Source organism: Perca flavescens, chromosome 8, assembly GCF_004354835.1.
Source record: "Perca flavescens isolate YP-PL-M2 chromosome 8, PFLA_1.0, whole genome shotgun sequence".
Lineage (NCBI taxonomy): Eukaryota > Metazoa > Chordata > Actinopteri > Perciformes > Percidae > Perca > Perca flavescens.
Window position 1 is genome coordinate 5864244 of NC_041338.1, and position 26516 is coordinate 5890759.

General features: G+C 42.9%; 1 protein-coding gene across 1 annotated transcript in view; it reads left to right on the plus strand.

The window, feature by feature from the left end:
- The window catches only part of znf423 (zinc finger protein 423), a 167392-nt gene that overhangs the window by 125395 nt on the left and 15481 nt on the right, over window positions 1-26516 (plus strand). The window contains exons 19-20 of the mRNA XM_028585597.1: window positions 22705-22836; window positions 25123-25238. Coding sequence (XP_028441398.1) covers window positions 22705-22836; window positions 25123-25238 — 248 coding nt within the window. The remainder of the gene's footprint in view (window positions 1-22704; window positions 22837-25122; window positions 25239-26516) is intronic.

Here is a 26516-nt window from a genome sequence, read left to right on the forward strand (position 1 = left end):
GGTCATTGGCATACATTGGTGTGCGTGTGCCTCTTTGCACAGACAGCATGGGGGCCCTTTGGGGGGGGAGTAGAGGGGAAGAGGAGTGTAGCAAGTGTTTGATATTTGACAGCTGATTAAGGAGAGGAGTGAGGAGCAGGGAGCCATGACAGGAAATCTCTACGGGCATCATGGGAGGTACGTCCAGGAGAGGGGTGGGGGTTGCAGGGGGGCAATGGATGGAAGAGAGAGGGGTGAGACAGACGAGGGAGTCAGCAGGAGAAGATACAGTGGTGGTGCGTGAGTGTTGGTGGGGGGCAGATTGAGACGGAGGGGGAGGAGGAAGGAGTAGAGCAAAGGAGGTGAAATGCTGAGAGGCCTTTCCTGAAGTTGCTAAGTGGCAAAGAAAAAGGATGCAAGTGGAAGCAGTCAGGGAGGGCAAGGCAGGGATTAGAAGGATGCCATGGAAGTGAAAGAGTAGAGGGAAGGTAGAGCAGCAGAGATGGAGGATGAGGAGAGGAAACGGAAAACAAGGTGGAAGAGGAGAGATGAAGGTGGCCCGGCACCCTGCTGCTTATCCTTGAACACTCTGAGGAGGTCTCTCTTTCAATCTCTTCCCGCTTTCCTTTTCTCCTTTACACACACACACAGACACACACACACACACACACACACACACACACACACACACACACACACACACGCACACGCACAGTGCCCGACTGGCACACAAGGGTGCTGTTGCAATTAAACCGGCACAGCATGGAGCCCAGATTGAGAGAGAGACAGAGAGAGGGAGAGAGAGGGAGAGAGGGAGAGAAAGGGAGAGATGACTCCATGCTGCATGAACACTACCCCCGGAAGACAGAGATGAGGAGGGAGAGAAACAGGAAGTGAGGGAGGGAGAGATGTATACAGAGAGGACAGAGGTAAAGCGATGTGATGATGGGGGTAATGATGGAGAAAAGACAGGGAAAATATAGGCGTACTATAGAAGTTAGGATAGCAGTTAATTACAAGCATTGTAAGCATACACATTTATAGTTGTACCAGATGCAGAACTACTAGGAATTATAGTACGTGTAGTAGAACCAATCATCGCAATAGTACTGAAAATACATAAATAACTATACTCTATCCCACTAAGACTTTTTGATTTAAAGTGCCCATATTATGCTAATTTTCAGGTTCATAATTGTATTTAGAGGTTGTACCAAAATAGGTTTACATGATTTAATTTTCAAAAAATACCATATTTTCGTTGTACTGCACATTGCTGCAGCTCCTCTTTTCACCCTGTGTGTTGAGCTCTCTAAAACATGCTTGACTTTGGAGCTCCGCAATGTTGCAGAGAACTATTGCATTGTGTTTAATCTTTCGCCCCATTACTGTGATGCAGCGGCATCACCTCTCCTGCTGTGATTGGTTCTTTAATTAGCTCCTAACAAGAACCTTCAGGAAGCCGGCGTACTGATTGGACGTCACATCATTGTTAATTAGCTCAATTAAGTCATTAGGAGGGTCCTCAGCCTCGTTTCCTGGGGCCGGCGCAGGTAGTGCTCCCTCCCCTCGGGCGCTCGAGTGTGCGTAAAGAAAGATGGAGAAAGAGAGAGGAGGGGAAGCTGTTTAGATTTAGAAATCAAGTCATTTCCTCAGCATGACTGAAAATGACATACAAATTTCAGCTTCCTCTTTGATATCCAAGCACGAAGACCTACACACAAACACTCGTAAATATCAAATAATAGCCTGTATCGAAGCACTATACTGCCTAATTTCTGTGAAACTGAAATGTTGGTTGTTTATTGGTAACACAGATAATTTGTTTTTGTGTGTGTGTGTGTGTGTGTGTGTGTGTGTGTGTGTGTGTGTGTGTGTGTGTGTTAGTGTGTCTGCGGTGTCCAGGTGTGATTTGGCCTGCGGTGGTTAAAAACACATCTGGAGCAGAGAGAGGACTCTATACCCAGATGTGTTCTAGTGACACATACACACAAACACTTGCGGTACAAATCATGGGCTTTTACTCTGTTTTTGATTTGATGGGTGAAGTGTTTTTTGTGTGTGTGTGTGTGTGTGTGTGTGTGTGTGTTGACTGTGTGTCCAGACATCAGCTGTGTCTGTCAGGTGTATTTGTACAGAAGTTGACAGATGTTATTTTGATGTTAATGAGTGTTGAGACTGAGTGACAAAGGACGAAGAGAATAGACGACAATGAAATGGCGATACAGCGCGCACACACACACACACACACACACACACACACACACACACACACACACACACACACACACACACACACACACACACACAGAGTCTTTGCTATGAAGTCAGCCATGAGACAATGTTTGGTCAAGCATGGTTGGGTGGAGAGGCAATTAGTAAAAGCTATGTCCGTACGGCTGGGATAGACGGTGTGTCTCCATCTCCAGCTGTTGTGTACCTACAAATTAGTCAATTATTTTCATTTGCGTATGTGTGTCTGTATGCATGCACTCCAGTGAATGCAAACAAGTGTTAATATATGGTTCACATCACCCCATGTTAACACCAACACATTGTTGAATGAACAAAGGACCCGAGTGTTGCATTGTGACATAGTCAAACAGATGTTGGCCATTTCACAGTTTTCAGCCATATCAGCTCCATAAAGTGACCTGATTGTTGGCTGCTTTTCTGAAGTGTATAATATGAAGTACCTTTTTTACTCTGATTAGTCTGCTGTGATAGTTCATAAGTAATATCCTCTATATGTTAACATTTGTTAGAACTTAAACGTTATAGAGCTCTGCCCCCTTCAGCGTATTCTCTGTATTGAGGTCTGTTACCACATTTGCTGGATGGTTCCCTAAGCACAAGCTGCTGAGTATAAGCACTCGCCCCTATCTGGCCGGCTTCTTTTACATACCACAGTAAAGTCACATTTGTGACTGTTGACCTAAAAATGTGATAAGCATTATAAATAATCAGCGTAGTCGATTCTGCTATTTGATTTTGTACTTGTTAAAGTGACCTATTTATCTGTTGCTGAGCAGCGCCGGTTATGAGAAAATGGTAGATTCTAAAACATAGCTTAATAGTAGCACAAGTAGAGAGGTGTTGTAAAGGTGGCAAACTATCTAAAGTTTGCTAACACTGGCCACCATAAGATACTGGTCATACCGGACCGAGTAAGGCTGTAGCAAATGAGAATGTCAGAGACGTCTAGACTGTAATCTGACACAGTCAATAATAAGAAATAATAGATGATATCAGGGAACAAACGCAGGAGGCATTTCCACAGTTTCCACTAGATTCTGTAAAATCATCCAAGACAAACCAGTGTCTGCCAAGTATGAAACAAAATTCATAATACATTTTTTTAGCACATCAAACCAAAAAGTGCTGGTTGTAAGTGTATCATGTTTTACGCTACAACAATAACACAGAGCTGATGGGACTGCTGGAGCGAGCTTTAAACAGTATATATTGTGTGGCTCCACTGTACCTGTTGAGGTGAGAATCCAAAGAGAAGAGAGAGAGAGAGAGAGAGAGAGAGAGAGAGAGAGAGAGAGAGAGAGAGAGAGAGAGAGAGAGATGAAGAGTAGCTGTGGGGAAAGAAAGAGAGAGGGTGATGGAAAGGAAGGAGAGCACCACAGAGACAATGAAACAATGCCCTCTAACCACCGCACTGACATCTCTTTGTTGGAAGTGTGTGCGTCTTTGTAAGCGTGCGCGCGCGTGTGTGTGAGTGTGTGAGCATGTATTAATATTGATTTAGCATTCTGGCAGGGGGTCTTTGAACCTCACTTTCCCTACTCAAGGCCTGGGGGACATATTGTAGATACACACACATAAACACACAAGAAGCGGTGTCAGATGTAATTAATGGTATAACCTGAAGCCTTGACAGAGAGACAGCGTTGCTGTGTGTGAAATGTGTGCGACTGTCGGAGGGTTTGTTCTTGCGTGTCTGTCTGTTTGCGAGACAGAGAGACGGAGCCAATGAGCGAGAGAAGAGGGCTAAACTGTGATTCCCAGCAGTCCCTCTGCTCTGCATGTGAACTCTCTTAAGTAGACTGGAGGACTGACTAACGGAGCACTTGTCTATGCATGGACGTGGATGTGCATTTTAGTGTGCGTGTCAAACTGAATGTTTAATCCATACGCTGTTGTCATGTCGCCTCTATCTGCTTTTTAATGCTTATTAGCTGCAAAAGAGGGGCAGATTTTATTTCAGTTTCCAGACAGCAGAAGCTCTGCCATTGGTGCCATGAGTCACTGGGTTTATGGCAAATATATAGTATGTTCTTATAAATTCCTTCCAGTTGAAGAATAGTGTTAAAGTATAATATAAAAATGTACTGTACAGTACATACTGTACAACAACAAAATAAATGTGAAGATATGTTCATGCTGACACCATTTCTTATTTATTTTTGAAGCCAAAACAATGAGCTTAAAGACAGTTGGCTCTCCATAAAGATGGGGGACTGCAGAGTTTGGTGATGATTCTCTGTGTGTTCATCACTACGAGTAATGAACAAGATGATACATCTCAAGGAGTTTATCCTAATCAAAAAATTTGAATATGTATAAAAAATGTGGATTATAGCATCTTTAAATGGGAGCTTTATTCATGTATACAGATGTCAAACGTGTACTTAACATTACTGGATATACGTTTCCTCAATGTGTGCCAACATTTTTTTTCTGTATTGTTGTCTGTCTGTCTTTTCCGTCAGTTGCTCTGCCTCTCCGTCTATTTTTTGGGATTCTCTTTATAAGTCTACACACACACACGCACACACACAAATCTCTAGACACATGTATATTTGATTCCTGCCTCAGAATAATTAATAACTTTGTGTTTCATTTATTTATTTGTTTGTATTTGAGGCTGACAGAAGTGTGTGTGTGTGTGTGTGTGTGTGTGTGTGTGTGTGTGTGTGTGTGTGTGTGTGTGTGTGTGTGTGTGTGTGTGTGTGTGTGTGTGTGTGTGTGTGTGTGAGAGTGCATGGAGAAGCTATTTTATTTTTCAAAGGCAGTACATTGAACATTAACATTATTTTGGCAGGTTACACTTTTCTTTCTGGAAAGTACATGAATGTAACTTCTGTCTCTGTAGCTTAGAGTGCACAAAACCCATTTGTTGTGTGTTTTTGAAGCCACATTATATTTGTAATCATTCATGATCTGCACACATCCTCCGTGGATCGGAACCGTGTCTGCAAGCAAAAAAGGCAATTAGAGATTAAACACGTTAATATAAAATAATAAGATAATATAAAAATGTGTGATTTTATGTATCCTTTAATATGTTGTAATATACGTTTGCGTCTACAATTTCCCTAACATTCCTGATCTGATTCTACGGAGAAGAGTTGGTCCCTCATTCAAGAGATCAGTAATTATGGCAACAGTAACCACTGATTACCTTTATAACGCTAGTCGTCGGGACACGGATAAAATAAAAAATATCGCTGTTTTATACCACTAACAAGGCTCAAAATAGCACGTCCACGGTAGCATAATGAGGGTTCCTACATGTAAACCGAAGCATTGAGAACTTTGTAAGTGTACAGACAGTTTATTAAAAAGATAAGTTTACAAAGACAGTACCGTTCACATATACAGGCGGGTGCCATCTTGGGAAAACAGTGAGCTGAACTGTCACTTGAAGTCTCCCATGGTCCGTGGTTTCCCAATGGGTTGATAGGAATTATGTTTGTGAAATGTAATTGCATGGAAATGCATGAATTATATCTGTTTATTAAAATATATTGCACAGCGTTCTACTGTTCCTGACTGTTTTCCCAAGATGGCGCCTGCCTGTATATGTGAACGGTACTGTCTTTGTAATCTATCTTTTTAATAAACTGTCTGCACGCTTACAAAGTTCTCAATGCTTTGGTTTACATGTAGGGACCCTCATTATGCTACCGTGGCCATGTGGTGCTATTTTGAGCCTTGTTAGTGGTGTAGAAGTAGTGATTTTTTTTCTTTATCCGTGCCCCGAAGAGCGTTGTAAGCTAATTAGCGCTTTGCGATAAAACTGGTCACATTCGATTAGCATGAAAACATATCCCAGAGAACGGTCGACTCGGTACACGTGTTATCAACCTCTAGGTTCATTTTGCGCCGGATTTGTCCTTTTAATTATCCATACCGTAGCCCTTGTATAATCATAATCAGATTATATTGGTGCTTCATCTTTCAAGGTGGAGTGTAGTTGATCACAAGGTAATTGGCAGCTTGTTTCTTTCTTTATAGTAGTGGGTCTTGGTGATTGAGGGGTGATTGTGCTCCTTGTAAGCTTGAGCATTACCTGGTCCACCCAGCTGGACTACCTTGATTAGATGTTCTCAGGATAGCTTGGACCCACACACACACACACACACACACACACACACATATCAACAGAAAATGGGTCTTAACTTCTCCTACAGCTTTCTGATACAGTGCGCAAAACTGCAAACTCTCCTCAGCTCCGACCGCTCGCTCTTCGTACACTGTCATTCTCTCAGTAAACAGCAGAAGGCAGCATGGAGGCCAGTGAAAATGGTACGGTGGTTTCTTCTTTTTCATGTCTGTTTCAGTCTCTCTTTCAAAACTTTGTGCCGACTAATTTGGGACAATGTTTAAGCGCTGCTTGGGCAGAGACGGACAGAATTTGTGGCTGAGATGACGCTATCACCAGATCATGCTCAGTATTTTAAGATTGAACATTAGTCTGGCGGGGGGTCTGCTCTGTATTTTCTCTGCACAAGAGGCGTGATCAACGGGCAATGTTCAAATGACTCTGTATGCAATTGGATAGTCCTTCAACCAATCAGACCAACCATCCGGGTGATGATCCGGGCCATGGAGCGAGTAGCCAGTAGCGCGGCAGGTGGATAAGCCAGTTTGTGATTGGTTCCCGCAAATTTCACACGGGAAATGTGGCGAAAATTAGCGCGACCTCACGGGTGTAATGTTTTATTTACTGCCGCTAACAGCTGGAACCGATAAATACCTGTGACTACTGCAGAGTCATTTGTCCTGGGAATGAATGCCGATTGTAATCTTTACCACTGAAGTCCAAAGCCAGATGTTAGTGTTTTAGTTGTTTTTTTCTTTTTTGTCCAGTGGGAGTTCAGCTTTACTGAGTACTGGGGATTGGTCATTTTGCCGCAAAGTAGGACAGATAAATGCTGAGAGGAAAAGAAAAAAATGTGGGGTAGTACAGTTTAAAGCATTTCTGAAATAGGGCATTTTTACTCCGTCCTGCTGACTTTATTGACTTGATGTACTGTATATCTATAGTTGGTGTTTGCAGATCCATCTGTAGCTTGTGTTTGGTAAAACAAAGACAGAATGTTTTACTGTGAAATATGGACGCTCTTTCACACTGCTGATAGATACTGTATGTTTTGCCATTTTGTGCCTCTTTGGTGCTTGCTCTGTTTTCTCGAAGCAGTCATGTTTACAGCCAACAGGCATCCTCCATCTCTCATGCTCACCCACCCACACGCCCACACACACACTCCCACATACACAGTGTGTGGCTGAGGGAGGTCTCTAGCCATGGTTGCAGGTATCTGGCAGGCTTTTCCACACATGACCTAGTAGTGATTTACTGTCTTCATTAGCATACAGCTCTGCGTGTGTGTGTGTGTGTGTGTGTGTGTGTGTGTGTGTGTGTGTGTGTGTGTGTGTGTGTGTGTGTGTGTGTGTGTGTGTGTGTGTGTGTGTGTGTGTGTGTGTGTGTGTGTGTGTGTGTGTGTGTGTGTGTGTGTGTGTGTGTGTGTGTGTGTGTGTGTGTGTGGGCGATACATTTGTGCTTTAGGGAGGGTTAAAGTTGGCTAGCTGTGTCTTTTGTGTTGAGGTTGAGTGTGTTTTGGAAGTGTGTAAGTTTTTGGAATCAATAAAACAAATCTGTTTTCAGCCTCCCCTCACTTTCCTATTCTTGTCTACTCTGTATCCTGCTATTCTGCTCTCTTCTAGTCTGTTTGTTGTATTGTTTCTATGACCACAGCGTGGTTTAGTTTGGCACGGTATGGCAGTGTGTGTGTGTGTGTGTGTGTGTGTGTGTGTGTGTGTGTGTGTGTGTGTGTGTGTGTGTGTGTGTGTGTGTGTGTGTGTGTGTGTGTGTGTGTGTGTGTGTGTGTGAGAGAGAGAGAGAGAGACACAGGCAGGGTGGCTCAGTGGGGGATGTAGCAGGGCAGGGGGCGAGGACAGACAGGCTGGACCAAGGTCACTCCTGTGTGTGTGTGTGTGTGTGTGTGTGTGTGTGTGTGTGTTTATATGCATGTCCCCTTGTCCACCCCAGTACAGCTGATGATGTGGGCCGATTCCTCTCTCTCTCTTTTTTTCACACTGTTCTATCTCTTTGTGTTTGGCTTTGGTTTTGTTTCCATTATTTGAAGGTTTTGTCTGATGCAACACAAGGACAAATTGTTGTCTTGTGATTTGTGACACAACTAACGAAACAAATTCATGAAGACACCTTAAATCACATCTGTATTTGCAATAACTATTCATTGCTCTACAGGAAATGAATCATTGGCTGTTTCCAGCTTCTAACATGAGGATTGGTTGCCTTCTCTTTTTTTGATATAATTGTAAATTAGATATTTCTGCATTTTGGACTGCTGGTCAGACAAGACATCCTTGGGTTCTGGGAAATTAGGTTTTTTCTAGAGACTCTCTTTTTCCATACCACTGTGTCTCTCTCCATATCTCTCTCTCTCTCTCTCGCTCTCTCTGTCTCTCTCTCTGTTTCTGTCTGTCTCTCTCTGGGTCCAGATGGGCAGTTTGCAGGTTAACTGGTACAGCTGGAGCTGCATTATTAGCATCCTGCTGTGAGCTCTTATTGGCTCTGCTCCTCTCCTCTTTCCTGCTCCCTTCTTCCCTTTTCTTCCTCTCGCAGGTTTAGAGGTTGTGTTGTGTAGTCCTGCAGAATGGACGTGAAAGTGCTGATTGTATGTACAAGTAAAGTTTACCTACAGAGTATTAATTCTTTTTATTGATTCAATTGCACGTTATATTACAGTTAGGTGGTTTTTACTCTAATAATTTATTAATATTTCACGATTAGCAGAAAATGGTCGGTGGTGTGTTGCATGTTCATGTTTCGGAAAGTACTTTCTTAATGGGTTAATTACCTTAATCCTGGGAAGGACACTCTGTGGTCGGGAGATAACTTCAATTTTATTTTTTGTTGTGAAGCATCAAGTGTAAAGACTAAATAAGACAATTGATATGCAAAATATATACATAAGTGAATACACCCATGCTAAAGTTGACTAAAAAGAGGACTAAAAATTATCTTTTGGAAATTGATCTTAATGCCTTAATTAAAAAAATTAGGAAAAATCCTTTGAGAATGAATAATGTATCGTAAATAAATAAATGTTCTTCCTTAAAATACAGGGGGCATAAGTCAGTACACCCCCTATGTTAAATGCCCATAGAGGCAGGCAGATTTTTATTTTTAAAGGCCAGTTATTTCATGGATCCAGGATACTATGCATCCTGATAAAGTTCCTTTGGCCTTTGGAATTAAAATAGCCCCACATCATCACATACCCTTCACCATACCTAGAGATTGGCATGGGGTACTTTCCATAAGATCATCTCTCAATGCAAATCAAACCAGCTATTAGGCTAACTGAAGGGTGAAAGAAAATGGGTGTCCTTAAAGGTTGGAGTTTTCCTAATTTTTTTAATTAAGGCCTTAAGATCAATTTCCAAAAGATGATTTTTTTATTACTCTTTTTAGTCAACTTTAGCATGGGTGTATTCACTTATGCTGAGCACCGTAAATATACAGTATATAGTATATCACACTACTTAAAGATCTCAGAGAGAACCTATTTTAGCTGCTTTTTTTAATGTAATTGCATATGACAACATGTGCATTCACAGTTTGGTGAACAGAAAATTAAGCACATCTCTCAGGCCTTTTTCCTTGTGTGTGTGTGTGTGTGTGTGTGTGTGTGTGTGTGTGTGTGTGTGTGTGTGTGTGTGTGTGTGTGTGTGTGTGTGTGTGTTGTGGAATGGAGATTGGCTTTTTAGTGGTATTTGGGAGATGCAGCAGGGATAAGCCTGCTAGCTCCCTCTGACTCCCCCTGGGAGCACAGATTAAAGAAACACACACACACACCAGTAGTAAACAGCAGGATAGGATTAGATAGAGGTAGGTAAACATACACACATATCTGTTAGATTTAGCACCAAAAAGAACGATTATTGAATGTTCAATCAACACAACAGACCTCTACTCGCCCTCCCTATACCTTTCCCTGTCAATGTATTACCTCTTTCTCCAACCTATGTCTCACACACCTGCTCTCTTTAAACAGATTGCCTTATAAAATGTTACATCTGTCCCAACAAAAAAGAATAAAAATGTGATTAACAGTTGTGTCCAAAACAGAGTGATTAAGCCATTCAGAGAAAGGGAGAGACAGTCAGGGGTGACCCTCTCTCCATCACCTTGACAACTAGATCAGAGCCTTGATTGCGGTTGCCGTGGTGATTAGCCCTGGGTACAGACATGCTTGCTAACCTGGATGGGCGGGTGATTTTGTGTGTGTGTGTTCTAATCTGTTGCACCTCGGTGGGCCCACAGGTTTGATCCACCTCCAAACGTTGCTTTCAAATGCCTTTCTCCTTCAGTCTCCTTTAAATGGGTGTGACTTTTCCATCATGCCAATGAAATACATAGGACAATTCCACAACAATGCCAGTGACTGAATAAAAAAACACCTGTACTAGTAAATACCTGTAATCAATTACTGTAGGGCATGCCCTGACCCACCATTAACACTTTTTATAACTCCTCGTGGATGTCTGCTATAGCTTTAACCAGCATCAACACACATACAGTTTAACACACATATGCATACTGTTGATGTGCATCCAGGGGACTGTAGTTAAGTTCTACATATGTAAACAGATGGGAGAATGGAGTGAGGAAAGGAGGACATAAAAGGAACAGGAGAGAGGGAAAGAGGAAGGAAGGAAGGAAGGGAGAAAGGAAGGAAGGAATGGACACCTAGAGAAAGAGAGGTACTTCAGTTTTAAATGTTATCCTAGGGAGTGGCACGGGAGTGTGTGTGTGTGTGTGTGTGTGTGTGTGTGTGTGTGTGTCTCTATCTGTGTGTGTGTGTGTGTGTGTGTGTGTGTGTGTGTTTACGGTTTATTCACACACAGTGATTAGGCTTATTCCCTCCTGGCCACTTTCAAGCTTTCAATTAAGATTCTAAACACAAATATACTCTGCATTTATTACTCTCATCCCTGCTAACGAGCTAAAAAGAGGTGTGTGTATGAGTGTGTGTGTCTGTGTGTGTATGTGTTCCCTGTGCTTATTGGAGGAACAGTAAATCCCCAATTTACTGTGAATGTCCTGAGCGATGATTCCAAGGCCAGAGCGATGATGTGTGCACCTCTCCTGTTTGAAAATTAATTTAAGTCTCATTACGTATGATGATACAAGACTTACATATCAGCTGCTCGTTGTTACAGTCAAGTGCTCTCCAGATGACACTGAACATCCTGTGTTGGTGTGTCTTTATGAACAACAGAATATGTTTAACTAAATGACCTTGCATCCGCGTGCTTCCTGCTGTTTGAGCCTTTTTCTGTAGAATAGAATGGATGTTTATTGCCACTTGCACAGGTACCGGGCCATACGAGAACATTGGCATTTTTGTGCATTGCTCTAAGAGTTTGCTTTAAAAAAACAACAACAGCTGAACCACGATAATTAAACCACGTATTTGGAAATAAAAAGTAAATACACCTGAAGTTATTCATTGTACTGTATTGTACATTGCATTGTCAAGTTACAGTAGAGAGAGAAGGTAGAATGATTGATCCAGAATTGCCTTTATGCCATGTTTATACAATCTGCTCTGCTGTAAAGATGTGTCCAAATCACAGCTATTGTGAGTACAATGTTATCGGAACAAAATAGAATAATTGCCAAATTCACGACGAAAACATTTAGACTTTCCCCTTAATGCATCCACTCATCTATCTGTCTCTAAACTTCTTTTGTCTATTTTGATATCCTGTGCATCCATTCATTTTTTTATTTATTTGTTCATTCATGTACGGGAAGTTGTGTGTGTGTGTGTGTGTGTGTGTGTGTGTGTGTGTGTGTGTGTGTGTGTGTGTGTGTGTGTGTGTGTGTGTGTGTGTGTGTGTGTGTGAGTGTGAGGACTTTTGGCTTCTACAGGACTGAGCGCTCCAGCTTCCTACTGTTATGTAATCTGATAGGGAAAATCCAAGCTGCTACACACACATCCCCTTCCAAGAAGTACATGCACTTTTGCACTACACAAATATGCTCAATTTGTGCTTCCTTTCATCATACACACAAATTGGGTATCACCACGTGCTGCCCTTGCCTGCCAATAATGTATCTGCTTCTGTGTGTGTCTTTGTGTGTGTGTGTGTGTGTGTGCGTGTGTGTGTGTGAGAGAGAGTTTCCACTAAAAATATTTATTTACATTTATTATGGGATAATGTAAGATGTCAACGGAGCCCCTAAGGGGGCTTGTGGTAAAAAAAAAATAGATGGCTGAGAAAAAGAGTAATACTTTTCAGGTGAGTTCGGCACCATAGAAACAACCACAACATTTGAGCGAATACACACGTTGGAGAGGTTCATAGAATTGTATTTGTACTCAAGATGGCTTCAAAGTCATCTTTCTTCATCAGTTACATGTGAAAAGACAACTTGTTAGCCTCTCCCTGTTGTACATTTTTCAAGGGAAAGCCAAAGTTTTTGACTGAACCACTGCAAAGCGGGGGCCATCCCTATGAATGCGAAAGTCAGTCACTGAGTGATGAATTCACACCATTTGCCATAGAAATGAAGTTTCCCCATTGACCGCCCTTTCAAAATGAAGCTGCGCTAAAGTGTTTCCAATGGTGATGTCTTTGCCTCCATGATCGATCATCTGATAAACTTCCACGATTCATATGCGGTTTCTGTGTACATTTATTTCCTGTATATGTTTCAAAAGTGGTGTTTCAGCGATATATTTGTAGGGTGGTGACACCGATTGATGCATGTGTTATGAGAGTAGCGTAGTGTGGGCATAGGGAGTGTGTGTGTGTGGTTGAGAGTGACGGTGGATGCGCTCAGAGCAGAAAGCTTGGCGATCGGAGCGAATGAGAAATTAGCAGTGAAGTTGTCAAGTGGTAGTAAATGAGTCTATGAATAGATGCTGCAGCTCACAGAAGTGAGCCTCAGCTTGGAGGCAAAACAAGGGCTGTGTCTCATTCCGCATACTTCCATCAGTACGCTGCTAATGTGCACTGACCACTTACTACCGTAGTGCCCACTTTCGATGGATAGTATTGTCCCAAAAGGAACACTTGTGTTAAAACACTTACCGGAAATGACGAGCGGGATGAGGGTGAAGAATACGACAAACGCCACACATTTGAACTTGATTTTCCAGCCCGCCAAATATACGGGCTTTCCTGTATGCAAATGAGTAGCGCTCGCTCGGCTCGCCGCCTCGCCGCCTCTCAAAATCTGACAAAAGTCTTTTAAACTGACCTTTGTCGATCAAAAAAAAACCCTGACATCGCCGTAACCTAGGTGAAAGTAACATTAATGTTTATCTGTGTTTTTTGCCCCCAACGCGCCTTCCAGGCAGCACTGGTTATGGTTAGGGTTAAGGTTAGAGTTAGTTAGGTGCCTTGAAGGCAGCTGTCGCAGCGCTGCCTGGAAGGAGTAGTTGGGGGCAAAAAACACCATCAAGCAACATTAATACACAATTACACTTTAGATGAGCAATCCAGAACAACAAAAAAATAACATGATTGTATCTTCAATGTATTAAATTAAAGCACTCTCAGACGTATATTAACCATGTCATGTGATAATTCTACTTCAGTAGACTTTGGGAACAAACATACTGGGGCCACTATGGAAAATTGCAGATGAACATTTAATATTCAGATATACACATTATAGACACCACTAACAACCTGTGTAACAATTTGCCCACAATTCAGCACATGGATCATACACGGTTCAGCCATATTCTAGGTTTCATCCTACTCTTGTTTTCCCTTCCTTTTGTATGGTGGATGTTGCCATCACTAATTGCCTTGACAAGTTTCAAGGATGAATGTAGGTAAGTGATGAATGCAATAATACCACTGGACTTTCACGTACCCATCATCTGCCATCTGAGCCAATAGCTGTAACTGCGTTCACTAGAAACTGAAGTGAAACAGAAACTTTATTTGGCACTTAGTTTACATTAAAGTGATGGTTCGTAGTAATTTCACCCTAGGGTCCTTTGCACCATGATCTCGAGCCAAACACCCCCCCAGAAGCTTTTTTCACCTGGGTCGAACATTGGGAGAGTTAGCATAGAGTACCGTTATCAGCTGAATAGCTTAGCGCAGGGGCTAATGGACCCACGTTTGTATCTCGTAAGTTACCCCACTAATAATGCCCGAAATTATACCAAACTTCTACACTAGTACAAATAGGTTATGCACTCATAAAACGATGGATTGGAAAGTTTGTAAGTACACCAGAAGTTTATGAACACTTGCCTGCTCTCTTCTGCTAGCTGCTGCTACCTGCAGTTAGACGAGCGCTTAGGGCCGTCTACAAATTACAACACCAAAAAGAGATTCAACAAAAATATTTATTAATTTAATGATTAAATAAGGTAATGTCTCCAAACTTACCTCAATTATTAATTGTCTCCTGCTAGTTATACTACAGCACTTACTTTAAAAAAAAATTTAATTAATAAATATTTTTGTTGTATCTCTTTTCGGTGTTGTAATTTGTAGACGTCCCTAAGCACTCGTCTAACTGCAGGTGGCAGCAGCAGCTAGCAGAAGAGAGCAGGCAGGTGTTCATAAACTTCTGGTGTACTTACAAACTTTCCAATCCATCGTTTTATAAGTGCGTAACCTATTTGTACTAGTGTAGAAGTTTGGTATCATTTTGGGCATTATTAGTGGGGTAACTTACGAGATACAAACGTGGATCCATTAGCCCCTGCGCTAAGCTATTCAGCTGATAATGCTACTCTACGCTAACTCTCCCAATGTTCGACCCAGGTGAAAAAAGCTTCTGGGGGGGTGTTTGGCTCGAGGTCATGGTGCAAAGGACCCTAGGGTGAAATTACTCCGAACCATCACTTTAAGTGCGTTTGTGTATAGGCAGAGATCTTAAAGTTTCAGACTGGAATTTGCGTAAAAAGGGCGATGACCACAGATCATCCTCTGACAGAAGACTGAAACGACGGGGTGAAAAGCAGGTTGTTTCAGTAGAGCGCATCGCGTGAGATTTTTCTGTATGCAAGGGGTACAACTCTACTTTCATTTAACACGGTGTAAAAATCCACACAGTAGACAACGGAGTAAACAGATGATGGAAATATTAATAATTACCTCACAGAGAGAGTGATGGAAACAGAGAGGGAAAATGGAAGATGAGAGGAGGGAGGGAGAATGTGTGTGGGTGTTGGGTACTCACGGGACCTCAGCACTGCAGCATTCTTTGTGTGTGTGTGTGTGTGTGTGTGTGTGTGTGTGTGTGTGTGTGTGAGAAAGAGGGAGAGGGTGAGTAAAGGTGGGGGCACTCTTGGGACCCCTCCAGCACTGCAGCAGGTTGTGTGTGTGTATATTCTCCAGCCCCCACACTAGCAATGGGTCAAGCTCACTCCCCGAATCAGCCCCCCCCCACCCCTGGTTGCCATGGAAACACACCTTGAGCGAGCCCCCCAGAGAGGTGCATACTCCTCCTCCTTCCGTCCACTGCTCTCTTCTTTACTGCACTCTTTCTTTCTCCCGATGCCTCTGTTGCTCTCCCTCCGTCCGTCCCATCATCCCTCACGCCATCCCTTTCTCTACAGTCCCCGTATCTCTCTTTCTCTTTCTCTCTCTCCCCATCTCTTTCTCGTGCTACCTCTCCCTTGCTGTCCTCTCCATCAGTCGCATGGCTTGGTTTACGGCCCTTTATGTCACAAGGGACCACATACACACACACACACACACACACACTTTCTATTGCTTTTTAATGCGCACACACACAGCCTCACATAGTTGTGGATGTAGGGGGTGGACAGGAGCAGGAAAGGGCAGTAACCGGGGAGTATACACCCAAGGGACCCCCAGCAGCCCATACAGACACAGAGAGAGGAATGGAGGGTGAGAGGTTAAGGCTAGTGGGGGCCAGGCACCCAAAGGAGTATCCCAGCAAAAACGAAGAAAGGGTTAAGAAGTGTATGTGTGTACGTGTGTGTGTGGTGGGCAAACACCTTAAGGATCTGTCCCTCAACAAACCAAGCAGCTCATTTATGTTCTGATGCATGCATGTTGCAGGGGGCTGTGATGAGGCCAGCCAGCGTGTGTGTGTGTGTGTGTGTGTGTGTGTGTGTGTGTGTGTGTGTGTGTGAGAGTGTGAGAGAGTGTGAGAGAGTGTGACAGGGAGGCTGCCACCTGGTCCCTCTCCTCTGGTCAATTAGCAGAGAGAGAGAAGGGTAACGCGAGGCTGAGGGAGAGCATAAGCTGTGTGTGTGTGTGTGTGTGTGTGTTTAACAGTAATTGTAATGATTGAGTTTAAGTTAATGAATGAGTCTGACTGCTGTATGGACTTTTCTCTATATGTGTGTTCCCACTTTCCTCCATTCTGCCTTCTGTCCATTCACATACATTACATTATATTCTGTCCTCACATTGTTTCTGTTTCCTCTTTCTCTGTCAGAGGTGAAACCTCATCAGTGATTCTACAGATTCACCGCAGCCATACACCAATTACCTGTGTGTGTGTGTGTGTGTGTGTGTGTGTGTGTGTGTGTGTGTGTGTGTGTGTGTGTGTGTGTGTGTGTGTGTGTGTGTGTGTGTGTGTGTGTGTGTGTGTGTGTGTGTGTGTGTGTGTGTGTGTGTGTGTGTGTGTGTGTGTCCATCGGTTTCTCAGTTTAGAAGGAGCATAGCCTTGGAGTTGGGCCAAGCGCTCTCTCTCACTCTGTCATATTTAAAAGCTGTTTTTCTCCGTCTTGTTCTCTCTGTCTCTGCCTGCCCTATCGGATATGTTGTTTGAATGGTGTTGTTTGCTGCCTGTTGCGAACATACAGTAACCTAAAACTGCACAAAATGTTGACAGTTACAGGCAGGGCGCTGACAATGGTGAACACTTTGAAGTTGAGTGCTATTCTGCCCTGGTCAGGTGTTGTATTTGTTTTAATTGTATTGGGGGGGAGAGAGTTCCAGAGGGAGGCGACGGCGATGGACGAGGCCCTGTCCCCCCCAGGTCCGGTGCTTGAACTGGGTTAGAGGGATGAGGAGGTTGGCTTCAGGGGATCTGAGGTTGTGGGTAGGAGTGTGTTGGTGCAGGAGAGTTGGCATAGCAACCAATTAAGAACAGTGAGCTGTGCATTATAGGAATTGTCAGCACAGCTGGAACATGTCTTTGACAAATCAGACCGGCACGCTTAAACTTGTGTAATGCTCGTTCAGTCATGGAAAGGTTTTATTATTTTATGTAACAATTACAAGTGTAAAGAGAGAGGTAGAGCAGGACTTGATGCATAATTTTACAAAGTGTACATGCTCCTTACATATTATTATATATATTATAACATACCCCATAACCAGATTTTACTTAAAGACAACTTAAAGCAATCCTCTGTGAAAGGTATAAAATAATCCCCAAACTTGCTTTAATGTGCGTTAAAAAGCAGAAAAAGTTCATTTTCCGTTGTGTTAACAAACTCCGAGTCCTAACCTTCACCCTGCCTCTCTCTCTCTCTCTCTCTCTCTCTCTCTCTCTCTCTCTCTCTCTCTCTCATGCTCTCCTCTCATCCTTCTCTCCCTTGTGTTCTCTGTATAGCCCAGCATAGGCCTCCCAGGGTTGTGTGTGTGTGTGTGTGTGTGTGTGTGTGTGTGTGTGTGTGTGTGCGTGCGTGTGTGCGTGCGTGCGTGCGTGCGCTGGTGGATCAAATGCACTCTGTGAGACAAAGCGTAACGGCAGGATGCTCTATGACTCTGTCATCTCACTATGGGTCACACACGGACTTGGTCTCAGAGGGGGACAGCACAGAGAGACTGCGGTCCCCACACACACTGATCAAAACAATGTATTTGTCAGAAAAGGGAACTCTTTCATGGGACACACACACACACACACACACACACACACAGAAGCATTGGAGGCCTCCCCCTATGCCCTTGTTCTGGACAGCCCAATTATCTCTCTGCACCTCACTGTTTTTCCTTCAATTCTCTGTCTTTCTCTTTCCCTCTCTCACTGTAGTTTTGTCTTTTTTCATCTGTAGCCACTTTTTCACTCAACCGATAATTGATTGACCGTTGATTAGCTTCTAAAGTTTCTTTTGTAAGGCTGATGGCTTCATTAACGTCATCCTGTGTGTGGTGCTCCAGACACACGATTGCACATTTTCCCACCTACGAGAGAAAAATAAAGATATGGAAGAATAAAACAATAGAAGCAATTTTCTGTTTGTGCTGATGAAATTTTGATGAAAGGATATATGATTGAAATAATCGACAATCAAACAACTGTTTTGATTCTTAGTGAAACATTTGCTGGTCCCAGCTTGTCCAATGTCAGGGTTTTTTCATGATTGCAAGTTGAATAGTTTTGAAAAAATAGTTTTTTTTATATGAAATTGTGATGGGCGTCTTTGACTATTTGCTGACATTTTAAAGGCTCAATAATTGATCAAATAATAATAATTATAGAACAATTGAGCTGCAGCCCTAGTTTGGATGGCTTGTCAATGAAAATACACAGGTTTTTATTGTAAATTACGATATGATGTAATTTCTTCTTATATATATTTTTTTCATATATTGAGCCATTTGCCTACTTATCTTGCTGCAATGATGCCTGACTGCAGCTTCCATGTGGTGCAGAGGCAGGTTGTTGGCCGGTACTTGGAAGGAATGTCAGGTCCTTCCTGATCCGGCCTTGTTTTATTCCCCTCTGGGTGGGTCGCGTTATTATGGATCCCACGCCACTTCTAGGCAAGTCCCGCCCTACGAAGCAGCCCGATTGGTTGGGGTTAGGCATTGACATCGAGTAGTTAAGGTTAGGATAGTTGACTGGTCAGGGGAAAGTACCTGAACGAGACGGGTTCCGTTACCTTGCGTAAGCATGGACGCCTGGCCAATAGTAGCGTGTGAATGCTATTGAAGGCCGGGTCTTGCCCAGAAGTTGCGTGGGTTGCATAATAACGCGGGTGGGTCCCCTCTCTCAGCAGCTGATTCAGTTGTGCTGTCATGGAGTGCAGTCAGCTTCTTTAGCCAGTAGGTGTGGATCATATCAGACCTTAGTGTCGTCGAGCTATTCGTATGAGACACATGTCTGCCAACGTGATGGTTACTAGGTCTTGTTCTGGGTTGCTGTGGTCTACTCTTAGATCTACTAGCCACTGGGCATTTGTGTTACATGTTGCTTCCTTCTACCATATGTTTATGTACTGTTTGTATACAGTATGCTGTCATTATGACTCAAGTAGGCATAACAGCATACCCTGGTAAGTTAGTGTAATTATGTACATTGCTGGAGTTGGGTTGCGTAGAGCGCATATAATTTAGGAGCCAGTCATAATAACCACATTTCTATAAATGCGATGTATGCATTTGGTGATTTTTGTTCTTGTAGTTTCCAACTAGAATACCTGCAGTAACATTGTCATACTCAGCATGTATTAGACCAGTGGGGATGTCCCATTCTAAACTCATGGACTACTGGTAATAGGCACGTCGCTGCGTACATGTAAAGGTAGCCGATGTTTGACCACATTCTCTGATCCTAGTGGCGTGGGAGAGTGTGAGCCAACTTCTAAAGAGAGCATTTCCCCTAATAAGGGCAAGAGCCAACACACACACACATACACACACTGAGATCACTGAAGCATAGGCATTGCTTAGCTATTTACCCTCTGTCTCTATCTGTGCCCTTTGTATCTCTATCTCTTTCGCTCAGTTTTGTCTTTTACTTCTGTTCTGTTGAAAAAAGTAATTGTTAAATCAAAGCGTACTTTCACTCAGACAAGGACTATTTACATGATAATTAAAATATGAAATTGAATTGATTGATCTGGTAGTGCTGTACACTCCTACCTCCCTCCCTCCTTCTCTCTCTTTCTCTCTCTCCCTCCCTCCCTCTCTCTCTCTCTATTTCTCTCTCCCTCCCTCCCTCTTTCTCTCTGTGTGTCTCACTCCATGTGACTCTCTCCTGCTGTTTCAATCTCCTTGTAAATGATAATGAACCTCTATCTGTCTCAGTATGTCTCGGACACACTGGCGCCCCACACAACCTTGCAGCCTTTGAGGTTTGTGTGTGTGTGTGTGTGTGTGTGTGTGTGTGTGTGTGTGTGTGTGTGTGTGTGTGTGTGTGTGTGGACAGGGGATGTTTGGGGACTGGGACCATGAAGCATACCATCTCATCCATATAAGCCCATGTGGCACCCAATACACACTACCACACACAGCACCACACAGCTATTGAGACGGGATTAGGGCACCCTTGTGTCGGCCTTTGAGGCAAGGAGAGATAGGAATCTTTGTGTGTGTGTGTATTAGTCAGTATGGGTGTCATGGATGTATGATTGAAGACGTTATTAACCCTGCGATCCCCTGCAGCTCTGAATGTCGTGTGAGAGAGAGAGAGAGAGAGTACACACACACTTACAGGACATGAGATAAGTGAGAAAAAAGAAAAAATAGACACTGAATTGACATCTCTGTGTATGCATGTTTGTATGCATCTTTGTATGTGTTAGTGTTTGTGTGTGTGTGTGTGTGTGTGTGTGTGTGTGTGTGTGTGTGTGTGTGTGTGTGTGTGTGTGTGTGTGTGTGTGTGTGTGTGTGTGTGTGTGTGTGTGTGTGTGTGTGTGTGTGTGTGTGTGTGTGTGTGTGTGTGTGTGTGCGCGCGCGCAACTCCACAAGGGGTCACAGATTGGCCCACAGAAAACCCCATCTGATGTCTCCAGGCTCTACAGTCCTCTGTGTGTGTGTGTGTGTGTGTGTGTGTGTGTGTGTGTGTGGGGGGACTGGGGCATTGGTCCAGTATGTTGCACGGTGATAAGGACAACAGGCAGGAGACCTGATCGTCACGGGGTGCGTGTGTGTGTGTGTGTATGTGTTTATGACGCCCACTTTTCATCTGGCCTTTCACCATGGGTGCTTTGATGTCACACACACCTTCGCAAAATAGACACTGATACACACAGACACACAAAAACCTTGGTATAATCACAAGTGAGAATAACCAGGAATGATTTAGGCTAGGGTCGGGGACAGTCTCTTGCGTGTTTGTCATGAAGATATGCCTGATTATATTTGAATGTGATCTTTCTCATTGTTCCATTTATTTATTGGAATAATTATTTATATGTACTGTTGCTGTACCCGTGGCTTAACGCCACCTAAGACAATTGAGATTGGTTTAAAGAAATACAGACAACCAAGTAAATTTTTTTTCCCCCTTTCCCAGAATAATAAGCCAGTGTAGCCATACTCCAACGCTGACACAGTGCCGTGGAGACAGTCAGACCTACACTATGTACACATTAAATGTTCATAGAAAATGTTTTCTATAAAGTATGTCTCTGATGGAGCATACGTATGGACAGAAAGACTTGGTAGTAAAGAGGCATTTAACGACTGAGAAACAGGGAAGAGAGGTAACAAGGGGTGAGGGGTTTGAATTGGAGCCCACACAAATTAATCAGCAAGTGATGGACCAAGAGGGGCGATAAGGGGACATGGAGAGAGGGATGGACGAAGCGAGGGATGGATGAATGACTGCTGTGGGGGGAGGCAGATAACGAGGACAGAGGGAGGGAAAGGAGGATGGCTATAGGAAGGCTAGATCATCCACAGCCCCGGTGGGGAGGACAGGCAATTACCAGCTGGGGCAGATATGGCACTGCAGTTGGTGTGTGTGTGAGTGTTGGGGGAGTGTTCAAGGGAGACGGAAAAATGAAAGGAGGGCATGCAGCAGTGGCGAGGAAGGAGTGTGTGACTTGACAACTTAACTGATCTGGAGCTGAACCCTAAATTCATAGTTTTTCAAATGAGATGAAAATGTCTGCCAATGAGGTGCGATGATTTCATTTGTTTGCTGTTCAGTCCAGCTTTTTACACATGTAATTGTACCATGTCATATTATTTCTGAAACAAGTGGTACATTGTGTATTTTGTATTCCTGTTAGTTAGAAATAGAATATGACCGAATTGGAAAATTTTGAGTGAAACAGCCGACATTTTGATTTGCCAAGCACATGGGTAATTAATAACTAATCACTAATCACTGCATTGCACCGCGTAAATCGCTGGAACAGAGCCATCGTTAATGTTATTATTGTGACGGTGACAGAGTTAAAAGTGTATGTAGTTAATGTACCGCATTATTTTTAATCACCATTATTGTATTGATATTCCTGTATTTGCTGTATGGTTTACAAGTGCATTTCTTCTTCTACTGGTTTTCTGTTTTATCTGTATAATTTTTTTTCTTCACACATCAGTGTGTGTGTGTATGTGTGTGTGTGTATATATATATATATATATATATATATATATATATATATATATCACAGTTTGACCACGTCTGACAGTTTCTGTATGTGCAGACATCTGTCGTAAGTGTTGCGATAATATTCTAAAATGATGTCATACGTTGCTGTTTTCATGTTGCTTAACCCGGCCTACACATGTGTGTCTGTCCCCTATTTGCAGAGGAGGGCATCAATCACGAATGCAAGCTGTGTAACCAGATGTTTGATTCACCTGCCAAGCTGCTTTGCCACCTGATAGAGCACAGCTTCGAAGGCATGGGAGGTACCTTCAAGTGTCCCGTCTGCTTCACAGGTGAGAGACAGACACACGCAAACCCACATTCACCTTCAAGGACCGCAGCACAGAAAACTCCTACTCACTTGTGTCCTATCGGCTTTGCATTTAAAATGGACACAGGGACATGGAGAACACATACATACACAAACTACACAGCAGGGGCTTCACTCTAGTATACCATAGGAAACTATTAACAAGTAGAAGGGCACTCGGAGAGCACAGTCCTCTGCCAAAGAATGCCCTATCTCACAATGTTAATGCAATGTGAATTCTCCCTTCAGGAACTCATTTTTCCAATTATTCTGACATTCATCTCCTATCTTGCAATGTCAACAAAAGTGAAAAGTAATTTGTGTATTCATTTGTGTAATGGGTTCTTCCTTGGCCTATGCTACACCCTTCCACCAAGTTTCAAGAACATCAGGCCAGTAGTTTCCTCGTAATACCGCTGAAAAACAGACAAACCGAGCCAAAAACTTTACTTCCTTGGTAGTATTAGGGAAATAAAGGATACATATCACTCAGCATTTTCTTTCATTCTGTTCTTTTGTGTATATCCATTTTACAGCACTGCATATCACTACTAGCAGTCGTATGCTAATACTAAATGAATATTGTAGAACTGCTCTGCTTTGTGTTTTAGCTGCACCGCAGTATGTTAACTGTTCTAATCATAGATGAATATGAAGCCAAAAGTGTAATAGCCATGCACACAAGGATAGTATGTTCCTTATTAAAGCAGACTACCACCACCACACCTTCTCTAAGCACCAAACAGGTCACAGCTTGTCACTTATTTTGGTAACAATGCCAGATGATGTTAATATTGCAGCTGGAAGCAAGGTTTGCACTTAAATCTTCCCTGGAATCAGCTCCAGTACATGTCATAGTAGCTCGGTAAATGGCTCTCTCTGGGTTACCTGCATCATGATGCATACAGTAGAGTAAGTGTCTTTTGGGTTAACAGTAAGATCACATCAGGAACATTCATTGTTTTAACATTTCTAACTGTGGGAGTAATATTCCAGCAGGATGCTGCTGCTGAAGAACTACTGACAAAACTCTGCATGTGCAAAAGTCCATGCAATATTACCTCCAAACATGCCAAATATGAAGTACCTTGTGTCTCTTAAATCCACTGGAGGACCCAAACTAAATGCTGGATGACCAAATTAGACCTGTGGTTCGGTGTAATTTACCAGAAACTAAGTCTGCGCCTTCGCTCTCTCACTCCCTCCCATCTATTCACTCCTTATCCCCATACTCTCTCTCTCTCTCTCTCTCTCTCTCTCTCTCTCTCTCTCTCTCTCTCTCTCTCTGTCAATTCACTGCTCCCTTTCCCTCCCTCAGTTGTTGAGTTTGTCTTGTGTTGTGTGCCTCACTCCCCCCAGGTACACAGCAAAGCTTTAAACTTTAACTCTATTCCTTGGTGGCTTATGAATTAGTAAGATGGGCACCACTCCTATGGGGAGGCTTAATAATTCAACACACACACACACACACACACACACACACACACTCACAGTGAAAACCAAAAGTTTACTGAAACAAAAGCGGAGAGAAGGAAAGAGAAAGGAGTGTACGAGACAACACTGGAGCGGAAGTAAAAAAGAAAAAAGAGAGATAAAAGAGATAATTTATTGATAAATATCACAAGGTCTGCTGAGGATCGCTCTTCCTGTTTTCTCTCCTTCTTTCTCCTGCTCCCCTCCTTTTTTTTCTTTCTATCAAATATACTCCCTCCTTTCAGTCAGCCCTTTATTTGCTTTGTTTGTGGGGTTATTTGTACTGAAAATGTCGCTCATTCTGTGCTGGTACAGTACATAGCAGTGCAGTGTTCATTTTAACAGTCAGTCGCAAACAGTACCTCAGTAGATTAGATCTGCGACATGGCCGAGTTCATTGCAGGTAATTCTAAATCTACAGTTCAGTAATACATAGCTACGTGTACTGTAGTCTGAATCCTTTCCTAAAACTTTCAATTATCTTTCACAGACAGACACAGGATCCATTTTCTCCAAAGCTTGGACTTAACCATTCAAAAATCTGGCAAATAGTATGATAGCTAATCCAATTTGAAAGTTCTGGTAAATGATGTTGCCTTTGGTTTGGCCCCATTAACAGATATGTCCACAACAATGCAGATTCATCTTTTAGTTTGCTTAATAAGCAAATCTCAACTCAAATGTTCCCTTTTGCTCATTTCCTTAAGATTTGTTCTGTTGAATTCAGTTGTGGTAAGCATGTGCTTTTTGACTAATAAACACTGTGTAACGTGTGCTGTTTTTGTTCCTTTCCCAGTGTTTGTGCAGGCCAACAAGCTCCAGCAGCACATTTTTGCCGTCCATGGCCAGGAAGACAAGATCTACGACTGTTCCCAGTGTCCGCAGAAGTTCTTCTTTCAGACAGAACTACAGGTAGGTCCCCTTAACTCTATCTTTGTGTTGAACGTGACCTGACTGTGTATAGCTCTCTGGCATAAATTAGGAAATGATTGTGTGCAGGTATACTGACCTCACACTATAGTCAGTGGAATGTGTGCCTAACCATATCAGAGGAAGTGTAGTTCATATTCCTTACCCAAATGGGATGTACACTCCCCTCCTGTGCCTTCTTTCTAGGCTTCCACCCATCCCTCAATATGCAGTAACCTTCTTCAGTACCTCCTTCCATCCCTTCCAGCTGCTGTACATCATTTTACAGAATCCTTCCATCTACTGTTCATCTGTAGTTCTCCCACTCCACTCTCTTTCCATTCCTCTGTCCTTCTCTTTCCATCTCTCCTCATGCGGTCGGAGCAGGGTTCTGGCAGGCCTCATGTCTTTAGGGTCCAGACACATTTGTGTGTGTGTGCGTATGAAAGGGAAGAGAGGATATAAGTCACCCTAGAGTAGGTCCTGGGCCAGCTGTGGCCAGGTCTGTGATGATGTAAACCTTCCTGTCCTCCAACCTTTCTTCTCCTCCTGGTCTCTCGTAGCCCTTTGGCACCGGACTGGTGACCTGCAAATTCTGCAGGTCAAATACCAGCGCTGTTAAAGGTGAAATCTGTAACTTTCTGCATGCTGTGGCTTGCTGCGTTGACCAGAGCTGTCCGTAAAAGACAGCATAGTTGTTGTGGAAGATTGTGTGAACGCCTGCAGTTTATTTGAGTTAGGGCTGGGCGATATATCCAAAATCTCCTATCCCGATATAGGTCATTTTATATCTCGATAACGATATATATATAACGATATAGCATGTTCACCGGTAATTAATTCAATAATGAAATGGTTTGTATAAAATAACCACATGGTAAAGCCTATTTTTGGTCATTTTATTAAGAACTGTAGTGCAAAACATAACGGTCAAGAATCCAACGTAAATATTGCCGCAATGCAGTTTGGCCGCTGGTTTTTCAACATCGCACTTTAAGCTATATAGAAAAATACTGCATGTACGATAGACATTTTTAGATTGTTTTGAAATATATCATCATATTGCCCAGCCTTAATTCACAAAAAAACTTGGAAGATTAACCAGCTAATAAGGAATGATACTTATGATGATTCATTTTGATGCTTAGAAATGTGTGTTTAATGAATTTATTGATACTGTCAGACTGGTGCAACCCTACAAACCATAGATACTGTAGGTGATCAACAGATCAACTTGTCTTGGTAGCAGAGTATAGAGAGTATCTGCGACGATGCACACTT